Below are 16129 nucleotides of genomic sequence, written 5' to 3' on the forward strand. Positions count from 1 at the left end.
TAACCCCTTTCCAGTGGAAAAATACTAGTGGTCGAACCAGTGAGATCTCAGTCGTCACCGGTCCGCTGGAATCAGATACGTTTCTTACAATAGGCATATATTACGTTTAGAACCTTTTAGCATAAACAAAAGTGCTATCCGCTTAGCTGCGGCGTTAAGCCCTCTCATTATAATTGATTATTCTGAGTATCTCTCAGTTGAGTGTGTTGTGTTCGTGCTAGGTCAAAGGATAGCCATCTTGAGCCATCCCAGTGGAACTGAGGCAATAAGTAGTCCCCAGTGAGCCCCAACCAAAAAAGTTGAAAACTGTCAGTAAAAGAAAGAAAAAAAGGTAGAAAACAAACTCTAATCAATACTCATCAGAGACTGGACATCAATTCCCAATCCAAATCGTTCACCACATGAGAAACGGGGTACATGGTATCGGTGGTGCATCGCAGAGGTCATCTGAATCCTCAGTCAGTGCACCCCGCCGTCCAGCCTGTCATCTAACGGCTCAAAGTGGAGTTGCGCCCTTGGGTGTGCCGATTCTTTGTATTGTATGAAAAGTGTGATTCATAGTACCATCAGACACGATGTCCCGCCTGCACACTTTTCAAAAGTTTTTGGGGGATTCTAAAGTGTGAGTTTCTTTTGAAAAACACAAAACTAATGAGCCTCACACCCTGGGAGTTTTCTGCCAGGATCATTTATGTTACTTTCCTGTTGCAGTTTTTTTCTTGCAGTCACAGACAGGAACCAAAAGGCCTTATTACTCCATCGAGCCACTGAAGGAAGTATTCCACTGAAAGAGAGAATACATGCTGCATCAATTAAATACTTAAGCTCTGTCCATCTCAAATTAGGCTTTGTGCACAGGGTTTCCAAGGAGTTGAACTCCAATGTTCTTCTCCAGATGAAAGAGAGAAAAGAAACGATGTCTCTAGATGTCAACTTTTTGAGCTGCCCCACCTGGCTGAGAAGCATGCTGTCTCTCTAGGATGCACCGTTTACCATTTTAATGCCTATGCTGGTGTGCTCAGTTTGATTATCAGTTTTTTAGAGAGTGTGTTAGGAAGCAGTGGAGAGTTACTTTAGCTAAGAAGTATGATTTTCCTTTGTCACCTAGTCCAGTTATCACACTGACCATTTGAAAGAAGACCCGTCTACCTCAGTCATGATCAGTGGATAAATAAGCCACAAAGTCAGTTTTCGGTTCACTTTCTGAAGGTGCCTCTCACCCCTTCAGTATGCTTAGCAGCAATCGACTTTTCAGACACTCTGAATGGTGGTTCCAAAGGGTTTCCTGTGGTTTGATCTCAAATTTCTTTCTTAGGATGCAAAAGAGGGAAGTAAAGATCTCTCAAAATGTCAAATTTCGGAGCTTCTACATACTAGACTATGAACCACTCTGACTTAGTAGAATGTGCAGTTTCATAACCTTAAAGCCTAACACCAATCTTGAAAATAGGAAGCTACATGAGGTCCTTGCAGCAAGCTTTCTCTGTTTAATTTGTTTTGGTGAATCTGGAGTAAAGGCGAGACGTAAAAAGATACTACTGCTGCTACATCGGAAAGACCTTGGCCTCATCACATGTATCATTCCAGGACACCTTAAAGGAGCCACCAATGGCAGAATCTCTAAGAGAATACTTTTAAGACTGATTGACGTGTGCACAGCTATTGTTAACTTAAATCTAGGAAAGTTGCTGAGTTTAAACAGGTGCTCCTAACTTGTCATCTTCTACCCTAAAGACGAGTGCTTAATATCACTGGTAGTGCTGTCAATTGAAAATTGATGGCATCCCTTAGGGCACACTCATGTTCGGGGTAATTATCCTCCGTGGTAATTATCCTTCATGGAACATTGCACGGACGAGAACTCAGCCTTTAAACTATAGCGGAAACCTCACGGCGTCTCCTCTTATGCTCCCAGACGAAGGGTACTGACCCGAAATGCATTGGAGCTGGAGAATACATAAGTTGAAAATGGAAAAACTTTATTGATTTATGTGAAGTAACATGCATCAAAGGACAAAAAGTAAATAAACGATTTCTTCAAGTCCCACAAGAGTAAACATTTCTTTAAAGATACACGAGGATATATACCCCGAACCTTATGTTCGGGGTATATATCCTCCATGCATCTTTAAAGAAATGTTTACTCTTGTGGGACTTGAAGAAATCGTTTATTTACTTTTTGTCCTTTGATGCATGTTACTTCACATAAATCAATAAAGTTTTTCCATTTTCAACTTATGTATTCTCCAGCTCCAATGCATTTCGGGTCAGTACCCTTCGTCTGGGAGCATAAGAGGAGACGCCGTGAGGTTGCCCTAAGGGCACACTCATGTTCGGGGTATATATCCTACCAGTGAGAATCTCTAAGAGAACACATTTTATTCAAAGTGCCTGTTCCCTCTCAGTGCAGGAAACCTGGAGATCCCATTTCCCCAGCACACAGTGTACCATACACACTCACTAACACTATTCTTTCCCTGCTGACACCTACTGTACCATTCTACAGGACAAATAAGACCAACTGAAAAGGTTTGACTTGCTTTTGAATCATCTAATGCTGCTAGTCTGCCAGTTAGCAAAACCCATTCCTTCAACCAGGCCTTATTCCTTTATTGTGATTTAATCAACCTTCCATCTGCATCATGTTTGCTCTCCCAATCACAGTGCCTGTTGCTTCATCACTGAGCTGGGGACCAGAATGCTCCTCACACACTCTGGGACCTGTCAATGGACTCAGTGACTGCTGGTGTTTCCAAATTTTATAAACTCAGATTAACTTCACACTTCAGGAATATTATAATTTCTTACAAGGACTTGTACATGGCTTAGCACACTGTAGTACTAACCTTTGCCTCCCCGCAAGTGGAGACAATAAATCATGTTGTTTGTTTGTTCCATACATCCTTTCCCCACTTGATCTTCCTATAACACTTGTCCTACTGGTTTGTTCCATAACTGTTTATTGTGCCAGCGTTGCCTTGCTTTTGAAGTGTCTGCTGGTTTGTTGTGGTGGTTTTCAAGTAAGGATTTGTGGCATCATATTCAATGGAATATTCAACTAGAACTCAATGGGTATAGTGCTTTCAAATAGGACCAAAGCCTCACGGTGAGACATTATGCCTTGTCACCCTGTATACAGAACACATGTTTCTTTCCTGGGGCGGATTTACTCAGGTTTATTAAAATAAGGCTTCTAATTTAAAAGCTAATGTGCAACCACTTATTAAAAAAAGATGCCCTATGACCACTCAGCACCCAAAATGATACAGCAAATTATATTGAACCAGAATGTATTATAAGCAAAAGTTCAATATGGAGGTCGGAGTTAGAAGGTGACTGGTGAGCAGACCTGATGCTCTTTAACTTATAATTTCTTATAAATATTTATCTGAAAACATTGCCTGATGATGAGCCTGTGTAGAGGTAGGATCCACCCCATATCCTCTTCATAATGTAATGTATTATCATGTTTTGTTAGGTCATGCTGTGTTATGTTGTGCGGTTTTTGCATGCAGTAGTGTACCTCACTTCCATGACCTTCTCCAGATGTAGGTTCTAACGGGCACATGCATCATTGTCAATTGCATTCGCAAACGGTGCGAATCACAATTTTCGGCCGTTTGGGAATGCAATTGACAAAATTAGGATGCATCATGTTTTTCGCAATTTTAGAAATCGCAATCATGTTGCGATTTCTAAAATTGCGATTGCATTTAAGAAATCGCAATTTGAGATTTCTTAAATGCAATGCATGAACATTTTAAATTTGCGAATTGGCAAATAGGGAGAGGTAAATTACCATCAAGTTGACCTTCATGGTAATGTGCGAAAACTTTCAAGAATGCCCAAAAGTGCATTTTTGAAAGTTTCATTTTACACACACACATGCCCTTGGGGCATGTGTGTGTGAAAAATGTACTTAAAGTTATATTTCAGGGGTGCACGGTGGGTCCTTTGGACCCCCCCCTGCACCCTTGAAATTGCATTTTGAATTTGCGATTCGCAAATTGAAAATGACTTCCCATTCATTCCTATGGGCCTCTAGGTCCATTGGAATCAATGGGAAGGGATTCCTTAATTGCGATTCGCAAATTGTGAATCGCAATTAAAGAAATTTAAGAAATCGCCCAAAAATTGCGATTTCTTGGTGCATAGCCGTTTGCGATTTCTTAATTGCGATTCCTTAATCTTCACAATTAAGAAATCGCAAACATCAACAATGATGCATGTGGCCGTAAGTCCTGACTGACAAGTAGCCTCTGACTGTGATTTGCCAGGCATGGGTTTCTTTGAAGGCGAGAGAGAATCAAATGCTCTTTTGTAGCTTTTGCAAATGTAGTGGTTTTAAAAGTGTAGACTTTACTTACAGGCAACACTTACAACAGTTCATGGTAAGATTTCAATGCTCATGAGGGTCGTGCAAATATCATAAAATGTTGACACATGCAAAAATAATTTGATATTAAAAGTAATCACAAAAGTTGTCTTCTATTCTTGGTGAATTATTTGCTCATCAAGTGTCAGAGACATCTTATTTCTTAATGACCTCGCTCTCTTAACCAGTCTTGCCCACTGAAAAATGGCCGTTTTTCCTTCAACTTTTCTTGACATTACAGGTCAAACTCTCATGAAAACATACTATGATTTGGGAGAATTTGGCGCTTAATAGAAATTATGTTGAAAATAAATATACCATATGGCTGATTCCCGAAGCCTTTTTTTGCAAATGCAAGCACCTCTACAAAAAATGAGAACGATTCACAAATGCAAAAAATTCACAGCACGTATGTGCATATCACATATTCATGCCCAACCTTCATGCATGTTATTTATTTTGTCTGAAGTTAATAAACACAAAACAGACTGTTTCTAAAAGGCATTTTAACATCGTGTTTTTGATGAAGGAATTTAGAAAACATTGTTATTGGAATTAATCAATTGCTGGCCTTTGGGGGAATTCTCTGACAGTTTCTGAATCAATGTCTTTGAATATTTAAACATACCCTACTGATCTGAAAATCAAGTAGATGCAGAAAAAGACAATTATTAGATTGTTATGAACATCAAGCAAACCAAACTTGCACTGAGATAATCCATTCTTTGCTCCGTAGCCGTAGAACCCTTGGAGTGTGACCAATATTTTATGTGGACCAAAAAAACAGTTTTTGAAAGGGGCTATAAATAAAATTAAACTAACCCTTGATCAACAAGTAAACATTTACTCTTGTCTAATTATATTAGGCAGCACAAGTAGCCTTATGCAATTGGGTTAAATTTGTTATTGTGAGCTTTAAGAGCATTAACTTGTGCGAATACAGTAGTTTTCCATCATCAGAAAAGAAACAAGTAACAAGGAGGCAGATTTACTAACATTTAATGAAACGCAGCAACCAAACTTGCTGCTTTGTGACGCGAGAGGGCAGAATAGCACTATATCTACTAAGATATGGTACAGTTTCTCACTGTCCCTATGCTGGTGCACTTTAGGCAGTCTTGCACTATGCACAAACCCTTGAACTAAAGTGCAAGGGATTGTGCACGAAATATATAGTATAGGTTTTGTACTGGAAAGGTACTATTCTAGATCAAAACACTGTTTATCCATAGTTTAATATCTTTACAAGTTTGTATGTTCGCTGTGCGCCTGCCTCACGACAGCACCATTTTCTCATCCAATTTCCTTTTTTACCAATGATATCAGATGTGCATTTGCCTCAAACCCCTAGGTTGGTTGCAATTTATGATGCAGTGTACGTCCCTTGGACACAAAGTTTCGCACAGTGCTATTTTGCATTATTTAGGACTGCTTTTCGTCACAAAGCTAATTTTGTACATCTCAAATCTCATTTCAACACTCCGCCAGTTTGCTTCACTTTTGTGACACAAACCCTGCGCAAAGTCTTAAAGTTGTAAATATGCCCCCAAACTTTGAAATATGACATGCAGTCCTGATTGTCCTCTCCAGTCTGGATATTATGTATAAAAAAATTAGATAGCAATGTATAGTAATTTGAAGGAATAAGGCATCATTTCATTAACTTTTGTTGCATCTTCTTATGGTCATTTTTCGCCATAAAGTGTGACTCAAAGTGCCTTACGGTTCCTCTTCAGTCATACATCATTCTATTTTCTCACCCATTTTTCTGTTATGATTTTCAACAGATTTTCATGTAAAGTAACCATAACTTACTAATCTTACTAATGGCAGATATGAGAGATTTATTTTATATGTTCTTTATTTAACAATTGTGGTCATTATTACTGTGTATTCCGGTTTAAAAAATAAAAAAAACCTCTAATAAAAACAATGGAAGTAGTCAAAATGATATGATACAAAGGCAAGATTGCTAGTGAAATTGTAATCCATTTTGGTCAGACTACCAACAAAGCACAACATAGTGGATGTGAAGCAATAATATGAAATGAATTCCATGTGGGCTTAATGTAACATTATAGTAAAATATAAACAAACTTCCTTTTGTCTTCTGATTTCATACTTTGTACTAGACCCGAAATCAGAGCAATTGTGAAGGAATCAATACAGATATCCAAAAAATGGTTCATCTATTGCTCATTTTTCCAACAAAAACATCAATCAGCCTCATCCTTTATGAATCTCTCTGATGCAGACCATGAGCATTGTTTTAAAGACATAACTGCATCAAGACCACATTGCTTTGAATGAGGTAAGAGAAAAGGCCTGGCACATGAATGGTTAAATGCACTCACACTCGGATCTGTACTGTTTCTTTATTAACAACACCCCATACAAAAGTGGCAGACACATGGGTGCATGTGCCTAACTGTTAATATATACAGATACGTTACACAAATATTTTACCCTCATTTTTAATATTTGTATTTTTTTCATGGCACCTGAAATATTGTAATATCAGATGGTCTATCAAACTATGCGAATTTACACAAGTTAATAGTCATTACCCCAAACAGTATTATGTTCTAATTACTAAGAACAGATCAAGCTTCCTCTAAACTTAGAGGCTGACCCTCTGGGCACAACAGTGATCGCTAATCAGCGATTATATTATTATCCGTCAAATAAATATCCAAATAAGTACTCCTTAAGTTGAATTAAACTGTAAATGTATTCAGAGATATATCATATGCTTCTTCTTCTGTGCATTGAATCTCTTCTTCATAAATTTATGTACAATATTTATATGGCATTACCAATGCATTTCATGCACAGATGTGCACTTCTTCAGGGGTATCTCTAAATCAAAAAAACAATGACTCTCATGAGGATAATATACAATACTTTGTTTGAGGTTAATAACGTGACCAGATTTAATCTGTGACATACTTTCGGCATGCAGCGTCTGATGCGAGAGATTGGGCACTAAAAGATCAATTCATGTTAATACATTTGTGAGGCTGACCTTAGATCGATCTAAGAAAGTTATCGTCTTTAAATGTGAAGGTTGTGAAGAAATAGTAATATTCGTGAGTTGTGCAAAAATTATCATTACTAACAGGTCGCGTGATGGTGGGTCTACCGCGTTGTGAGCACGAGAGTGATCCGACCAAATAATAGTAATAAAGTGCACGAGGTGAAAAGATTTCCGTGTATTGGTGTTGTCAAATAAAAATGAATGGGGGGTAACAGAGCTTCTTACCTGCCGTTCAATGTTGTATAGCACATGTGCTGTTAGTCCGTGGCGTTCGTGTCGGGATCGTGAATCAACCGGCATTCATGTTAGTATGATTGTTTGGAACTAGAAGTAGGACTCTACTCTTCCGGTTCCTCAAACCGGCGCCACCTTGGAATGGTGTAGGTATAGCTGTGAGTGTGTTTAGTTAGTAAGCGACTATGATGTTCTATGTGACGCCAAAGGTGCTAAAAGCCTAATCAATCAACGTACTTAAGTGCGTTAATAATGAGCTATTATGTCCTTATTAGAGGAGGACCAAAATGTATATTGTTAGGTAAAATTCCAAAAGAACAGTCAAAATACAAAACGAAATGAGAACAAAAAGAAAAAGCAATGAAAAATCTTCGTGAATCCATAGTTATCAATGGAGTGTTCCAAATCATGAAAAATATTCATCTGAGTGAATGGTCAGTCTTGTGTGGTATATGCCAGTCTTTATAGATAGCAGGCGAATTTCAGGCGGTCATTGAGTCCGTTCGGTTTCATCGAGTTTAATAAATAAATCCAATGATTTTCTCTCTGTAGTAAGGTTCTGTTGATATCTCAACCAGGAAGTCTCTCTATCACTTACAGCACAGCAAATTTAAGTTGAGATATGTTATGAGGTCTTTCATTGAAATGTGTAGCAACAGTGGACTTGGTATTATTGGTTCTTATATTGCTTTTGTGTTCTGATACACGTGTCTTGATTTTCCTGGTTGTTTTGCCCACGTATACTAGTCCGCATGGACATTTTAATAAGTAAATCACATTGGTTGAATCACATGTGGCTCTGGTTTTCAATTTAATTGGTGTTCCTCTCATGGGGTGTGTGATGGTATTCCCTCTTATGATGTTATTACAGTTACTGCAATTATAGCAGGGGATTGTCCCCTCATGATTATTCATCGCTGTATCAGTTGGATTATTTTGTAGGTCTTGAATATTTTTGCTTCTGGTGTAACCAAATGTTGGTTGTTTAGCAATGATCTCTTTGAATCAGGTTACCCCGTGAGTAATGGCCAATGTGTTTTGATAATCGTTTGTATTGTTGACTATGAGTCGAATATTTCGATACAATTACTGTTTTCAATGATTTTGTCTTTGGTGTCTGTTTGAGTAGATCATTTCTTGTTTTTGGTGTACGTTTTTTTTAAGCTTGTTCAAGAATTGGTTTAGGGTATCCTCGTTCCTCGAACCTAGAGATCATGTTTTGAGTTTGAATTTGTAATCCTCTTGGATCTGACACTATGAGTTTCACTCTGTACAATTGAGATATTGGTAAATTGTTTTTTAAAGGTAATTGGTGGAAGCTTTGATAATGAAGTAGATTGTTCCGATCTGTAGGTTTTTGTATAAGGTAGTTTCAATTTTATTGCCTTTGCGGGTCAATAGTACGTCCAAGTATGCAATTGAAGAGTTGTAAATGAGATATGTAAATTGATTCCGTTCATTGATGGTATTGAGTTGTTCCAATGTTGTTAGAAGATCTTGATGAGTTCCCTGCCACAGTACAAAGATGTCATCTATGAATCTGAGAAATATCAGTGCATTTTTCTTCCAGGATTCTTGATTGAGGATGTATTTATTCTCAAAGATATTCTTAAAGGTATTAGCATATACTGGGGCAGCACAATTGCCCATTGAAATGCCAGTGAGCTGTAACTAATGTTCGTTGTCCCATTTGAAGTAGCTTTGGTACAAGGTGAAAGCCAATAATTCCATAAGGAACACTTGGAAGTTGTGATCTAGCTCAGAGGACATGAGAACCTCCTGAACCGCCTCTATTCCAAGGTTGTGGGGGATGGAAGTGTAGAGTGATTTTATGTCAATTGTGCACATCCAGATTTCTTAGTTGTCTGTAAGTTGGATTGATGTGATTTTCATCAACAAGCATCACTCGCTAATTACCGGCAAGCCCACAGACTCTGCATGCCAAAAGTATGTCACAGATTAAATCTGGTCACGTTATTAACCTCGAACAAAGTATTGTATATTATCCTCATGAGAGTCATTGGTTTTTGATTTAGAGATTCCCCTGAAGAAGTGCACATCTGTGCATGAAATGCATTGGGAATGCCATATAAATATTGTACAAAATTTATGAAGAAGAGATTTATTGCACAGAAGAAGAAGTATATGATATATCTCTGAATACATTTACAGTTTAATTCAACTTAAGGAGTACTTATTTGGATATTTATCTGACAGATAATGATATAATCGCTGATTAGCGATCACTGTTGTGCCTAGAGGGTCATCCTCTAAGTTTAGAGGAGGCTTGATTTGATCTTTAACTTTCACACTCCAAGAGGCAGAGAGTGATACCTCAGGTGCATACTCCAAAGTCAATCCAGAACATAAGACAAGCCTGTGCGCATCCAAACACTACGCATTTCTAATTACTAAGAACCCATCTGCCAACTAAGGCTTCAGTAGCAATATATGTAGGTTTTTGCAAATGCCACCTGCCACCTAATACATTCAAAATACCAAGTGCAGTACCAATTACCAAAGGCCCATTTATATCAATTGCTATGCGATAGAAAAAATGGCTAGAAAATGGTGTTTGCAGTGTACAAGACTCACCTTCATAAGTCCCACTTTCCAGAAGAGCCCCGCTTTTCTCTAATTCCATAAAGTCGTCAACCGTGATGAAATTGTAATCCACACCAGGCACTTCTCCCTCTTTGGGTAATCTTGTGGTGCCTGGGAAGAAAAACATGTTTTTGTCAAGGACTGGAATCCCCTATAAACATCAAGATTCGTATCTCTTTTCGAAGACTCGACAAGCATTGACGCCCTGGTTGAAGTCAAGAGGCAAAACAAACGTAAAAAATAATTTTGAAGTGACTCCCCGTTTTCTACAAATGAGAAACAAAACTACACACTTAATTTCCTGTGCGAAAAGGAAACCATAGAAGAGACAATAGTAGGGTTTAACAGTATCCTAATGTTCCCCTTAACTAGCAGTACAAGAAAATGCCCAAGTTCTGTATGCTTTTTACTATGTCACTTATTTTGAGAAGAAATGTACTTAGTTCTAGTAACGAGTCACTGAATCTGCCAAGTGGCAACTACTTCAGAAAGGCTTAGAAAATGGATTCTAATATATACAATTCTGTTAGTTATGTAGTGAACAAATGTTGACAAATTATGCATAGAAATCAAGCACATCAGATCCTGGAAAAACACTGCAAACTAGATCCACCACTTCAAAGTAAGTTCAAAATGTCAATATTTTAATGAGGACGTGTAAACATGCAAACGATTGATACTCAACATATATCATGTTGCCTGTATCTGTGTGAAGTACATCTCTCGTGGAAGGGCACCTCTTGAAAAAGATGAATAGTTTTCCGAGAAAATAAACCAATAACAAGCCCTTCCCATATGAGGTGGGTCTGCCAGTAACAAACATTGTTCCAAAAAAAGGTAAGTATGAAGATTTATGGTGAAAATAAAATACTTTCTATTTATGATAAAAAATATATATTGTCTATGTTATGCATCTTCGCCTTCCTTTGCTGTATTTGATAAAAACACAAGCCCTTTTTAAAAAAAAGTAATCCCTGCTAGAAGTGCTCTTTTTGTGAAGAAACAACAGTTGCAGGCTTGCTTTTATAAATGGACTCCTAATCCTCCTAATGTTCATCAAGTTCACATTTTACAAAAAAACATTTATTTCTCACAACAAATTTTATAGGGTTTTGACAACATAATCGGGCTAGCACAGCCATCTCCAACCTATATTTTAAGAAAATATATGTGGTCTTTTTTAAAGACCTCATCCATCCCATTTGGGCAGGAAATTCTCTACTTTAAATGAGGTGATGCTCGAATGCATTCCTTGCTAAATATTGTCACTGCCAATAATATAGCACTCCAATGGAATAATGTGGATCACATGCTGATATTGGCACCGGGACACTTTCCAGATGTTCCTAGGAACCTCTGGAACCCTTATGGTGCTGTGGACCATCCCTAACCTTTGACCTATTGCTCACTGACAGGTCAATACCAATCAGCAAGGCGGGGGCCACCAACCTGGATGCCTCAATCAAATTGCATATGGATATGTTATAGGAGCAAAACATCTGGGGGCAGATATGGAAGCCCCTTGCAACATCTTTATGACACTGTTGCATCACTTCTGTGATGGAGCGCGTCGTAAACAATGCGCCACTATGCAACATATTTACAATGTGACGCATCTAGTGAGATGCATCATATTGTAAATCCCTGCGCTACATTATACTTGCATCAGGTATAATGTATTCAGGGTGGGCGTTCCGTCGCAAGAAAGATCCAGAAAAGTGAGTCACTTTTATGACCCCGCTGCGTCAAAATCTTATGCCTGCTTGTAGCAGGCGTAAGGAGTGACACAGCACAGTAAGTATAGGCCGCCCCTGAGCAGTGCTGGAGTTGCATCGTGCTTGCGACACAACTCCAGCACTGCGTCAACTATACGCTGACAGATGCAGCACGCATATGTCTATCTTTGCGCCACGGTGCGCCGCATTGTAAATGCGGTGCATCCATGGCAGCACAAGGGGATCCTAATATCACACAAAATAACTGGTGCATTCCTGCTAATATGCAGGTATGCACCAGTTATTGTAAATCTGCCTCTTGGCCCTCAACCTTTGAGCTCTTATTCAAATTAAAGCCCTCCCAAAAAATTCAGTAGACTACTCTTGAGCAGAAAGAGCAGACAATGGCTTAAAATAATTCCACATATAACCCTAGCTAGGTCTCTACGAGTAAACATCACCTTGGGGTTGTTCCGAGACTTCGCCTGAATGCACTTGGCACTAGTGGGTATCAGCAAGTACTGATTATGTGCTGCTAGTCCTGACTCAATCATTACCCCAACTGAATTCATACTATAATTCTGGGTAAATAAGACATTCCAAAAAAATAAAGAGTACTCAAAAGTGCATTATGGTTGTTAATTGGGACTAACTGACAATGAGAGAATAGTTTGAACCAGTGTGGTCCAACCAATGCTGGATCAATCCATAAGGGGTCGATCAGTGCCACATTTTCAGGGCAGCCTCCGACTATGTAAATGACTGCTTTTTACACCGCTTTTATATAAATATATCTACAAGGATACCTCCCCCCTATGGATCAGTCCTGGGCAACCCAGTTTACACCATGTGTGAACTGGCTTTAGTAACATCAAGAACATACCAAACCCCATGTAGTTCTGTCTTGCTCAATAACAGTTTTCTGGCACTGATTAACCTTGTGCAATGCTTAGTGTAAGTATAGCCACTACTGTGGTGAGGTGCTCCTTCAGTTGAAAAAAAAAAAGTTTTAATAAAAACAATGCTCTTAAAATGCATGACTTGATTAGGTAGCCCACTTGAGAAGATGTATAGGGATGGGACAAACTGCATATTTTTCCGAGATGAATACATATAGTTCTGGTGAAAATTACGAGTATTACTCAAATTATGCAAGGCAGTCATCTTCATGAAAACTGTAAACGAGATATGCCCTCGAATGCAAAGGCCAACCTGGTTCCTGTTTAATGTCTTCTCAATGCATGTTGAAAAGTCATGCAGCAAACCTTACTAGCACAGTGTACGCTCACGCTGCACACCTCTCGTTTCACGGGTCCCACCTAGACATTGTTGGCTCAAATGAGTTCCAACAAGTGAACATGATGCGCAAAATGTCAAGCAAATCTAATGGTTATCAGTAAAGCTATAAAGACAAAAAGGCACTTTTGCCCAGCAATTATTCCTGCACATCACTTAAATTTTAGGAGTCCAATTAATAAAATAAAAAAAATAAAAAGTACTGTTGAAAATTGCCTCTCATGTCTATATCTATTTTAACTTTTGTTTTAGGTATTCACAAAATCTTTCAAAAGTACACCTGGAACCTTCAGCAATGGCAAAAATCCAGGCATACTCCTAAATCGTGGGACCATTCTCTGCCTTGGCCTTTCCCGCCTGCTGAATTGCATGCAAAGTGCAATTCATCACTACGGAAATCTCAACTGTGCAAATTCAAATTTTTTTTTCCAGGAAGAAACTTCTTCATTTAGACCCCAAGAACTTTGAGAATGTTGGTTCCCTTTCCACCCTTGATGTGGATTTCCTTCTGCCATTGACTGGTGTAAATCTCTGACCATTTCCAGGGTACCACAGGATTGCAGAGGAGTTTGCAAATGCACACGAGCTGATGAGTCTGTGGACATTTAAACACTCACAAGGCTAACCGCTCATTGTACCGTCCACTGCCCATCCCTTGGGTGGGAGTTACTCCTACATAAATGATTGCTACAGTGGTGTACAATTAGAATTTCCTGCACTTCCTTGGATAGAGGTGGTTAAGGGGTTTGATGATATCAGTGCCTTGGAGCACCTTCAAAAATGAAACAGGTTGATGATGGATATCATGAACAAAGTATAATTATATGGTAATAATCAATTCAATCGAATCATTAAGGCAATGGAATCTTCTATTGTTCATCACGTGCACACTTCAAATGAACTCTTTTTTTTAGGTACTAGTATGTACAGATTACTTTCATTACTGCTGGACTGCCTACTGGTAATCCAATACTCCTCAAGACAAAAAAAGAAGTGTCTGTGTATCAACTGATAGACTGGTGTAACTTAAATTATAACATTGGAAAGTTGGGAGCTCCATTGTAAACAATGGATTCCTACGGGCTTCTAATGGCAGGTAGAAGCCTGGAGCGACAACATTTCAATGTCGTCTTTCACAGCTGATGCTGTGAACAAAGGCATCACGGAGCCCAAGGTGATTTCAATCCCCTCTGGCCCTGTGAGGCCTTTGTTTTATTTGTTGACTTGACTTCACTTGACTTTTATTTGTTAGAACATTCTGTCCTCTTGTGGCAGAATGTTTTAATTGTCCACCATAGCTGGGCAATACCAGCATTAAAGTCCAGCTCCTTTGTTAAAGGCTTTAACGCTGGAGCGGGCCTTGAATTGGCTTTATAGTCCACTACGATGGGCTATAAGGCTATATTAAACCTTACTAAGGATTGTGCCTTGAATTAAAGCTGACAAACCACTGAGGTTGAGTTAAAAATGACAGACCAACTTTTTGTGAGTTAAAACCCACAAATCAATGTGCTTTTAGCTAAAATTGAGTATTTGCTGTGCCTTTGGTCAATAGACAGCTGCCATGCGGTTGCAAGAAGAACCCTCCACCGTCCTGCTCAGTTGCCTGCTAAGTTTCTGCAGATGGCCACCAGCACTGCTTCCCCTGCTCTCCCCGTTCCCCACTGGGGGAAAAGTGAATCCTCATCCAACATCGAAGAAAAAGTGAACACAAGCTGGGACCAACTGCGGGGGCCAACGACTGCTGATTCTCCAATCTCCGAGACTCAGCGACCTGCCGAGGCTGAAAGAGGTATGGAGCGCCGGAGATAGACGGGTGACCAGGGGCAACCCCAGCTGAATGGAGCCTAGTGCGGAAATCGGAGGGACCCCCTGAGCCGAGGATCTGCAGAACCGATGCGGCCGAGAGGGCTTTATATACGGGGGTCCGCCATCTTGACAGACCTGGTGGGGACGGCGGTCAGAACTGTCTAGTGCTACACAGCTGCCCCACCCCAGGCGGCACGTTCTTTAGTGACTGGGTCCCATTGTGCCTGCTGTGGGTGACTGCTGGAACCCCTGCGTCGCAAGCTGAGGAAGGAACATTGCAGCAAACCGAAGGTGTGAGCCCCCCTAATTGCGGGGGGAGCCCTGGAGAGCTGTGGGTCGTAGTGAAGTGAATGGCAGCAGGACATAGAGGCCACTCTGGGAAGCGGAGACTTGCGAGGAACCTGGTGGGGTCTCCCTCCTCGGATGTCGCGAAACACTGCTGAATGGGGCTTGGGAGCGGGCCTGGCCGCCTTATCGGAAGAGTGTGTGACAGTTTCTGCATCTCGCGGTGGGCTCAGAGGGGCAAACGCAGTGAGCGTAGGCAGTGGTCCGCCTAACCAGTATCGGACCGTAAGGAGGAGTACCTGGGCATTGGGGTGCGCAGGCCGAAGAAGGAGCTGAGCACCTACTGGTAATCCTGAGGACATAAGGCAGGGCAGAGACAGAGTGGAGGTGCTGCTCCACTGTGAGATGTACACCTGGAAGACACGCCACGCGGGCCAATGCCTCACCTTAAGATGGCGGCGCCCTAAAGACATAGGCGCCGCTGACCACCCTGCAAGCTCATGGGACCTGGTGGCATCTGGCCGGACCCGGGAGCAACTGGGCAACCATCAGTGTGCACCCATTGCTCTCTTATGAGGAACACACCCGACTGCACTAAAACGTGGGCCGACTGCTTGGTCCTAAGATGGCAGCGCCTCAGGACATCGGCACCGCTGATTCTGCCTTTGTGTGCCATCAATTCTGCAGTAGTCCTGGAGAAATGTGTCATGGGAGTGCTTTTGTGTGTGCGTATGTGTGTGTATGAGGGGGGGTGTGCGTATGCACGTGTGTGTG

General features: G+C 40.4%; 1 protein-coding gene across 4 annotated transcripts in view; it reads right to left on the bottom strand.

The window, feature by feature from the left end:
* MAGI2 (membrane associated guanylate kinase, WW and PDZ domain containing 2) overlaps window positions 1–16129 on the bottom strand; it is a 2816921-nt gene that overhangs the window by 1248649 nt on the left and 1552143 nt on the right. For all 4 annotated transcript variants that reach the window (XM_086967329.1, XM_086967327.1, XM_086967326.1 and 1 more), the window contains one exon: window positions 10242–10361. In XM_086967329.1, the coding sequence (XP_086823455.1) occupies window positions 10242–10361 (120 nt within the window). The remainder of the gene's footprint in view (window positions 1–10241; window positions 10362–16129) is intronic.

This window comes from Lissotriton vulgaris, chromosome 1_1 (genome assembly GCF_964263255.1).
Source record: "Lissotriton vulgaris chromosome 1_1, aLisVul1.2, whole genome shotgun sequence".
Lineage (NCBI taxonomy): Eukaryota > Metazoa > Chordata > Amphibia > Caudata > Salamandridae > Lissotriton > Lissotriton vulgaris.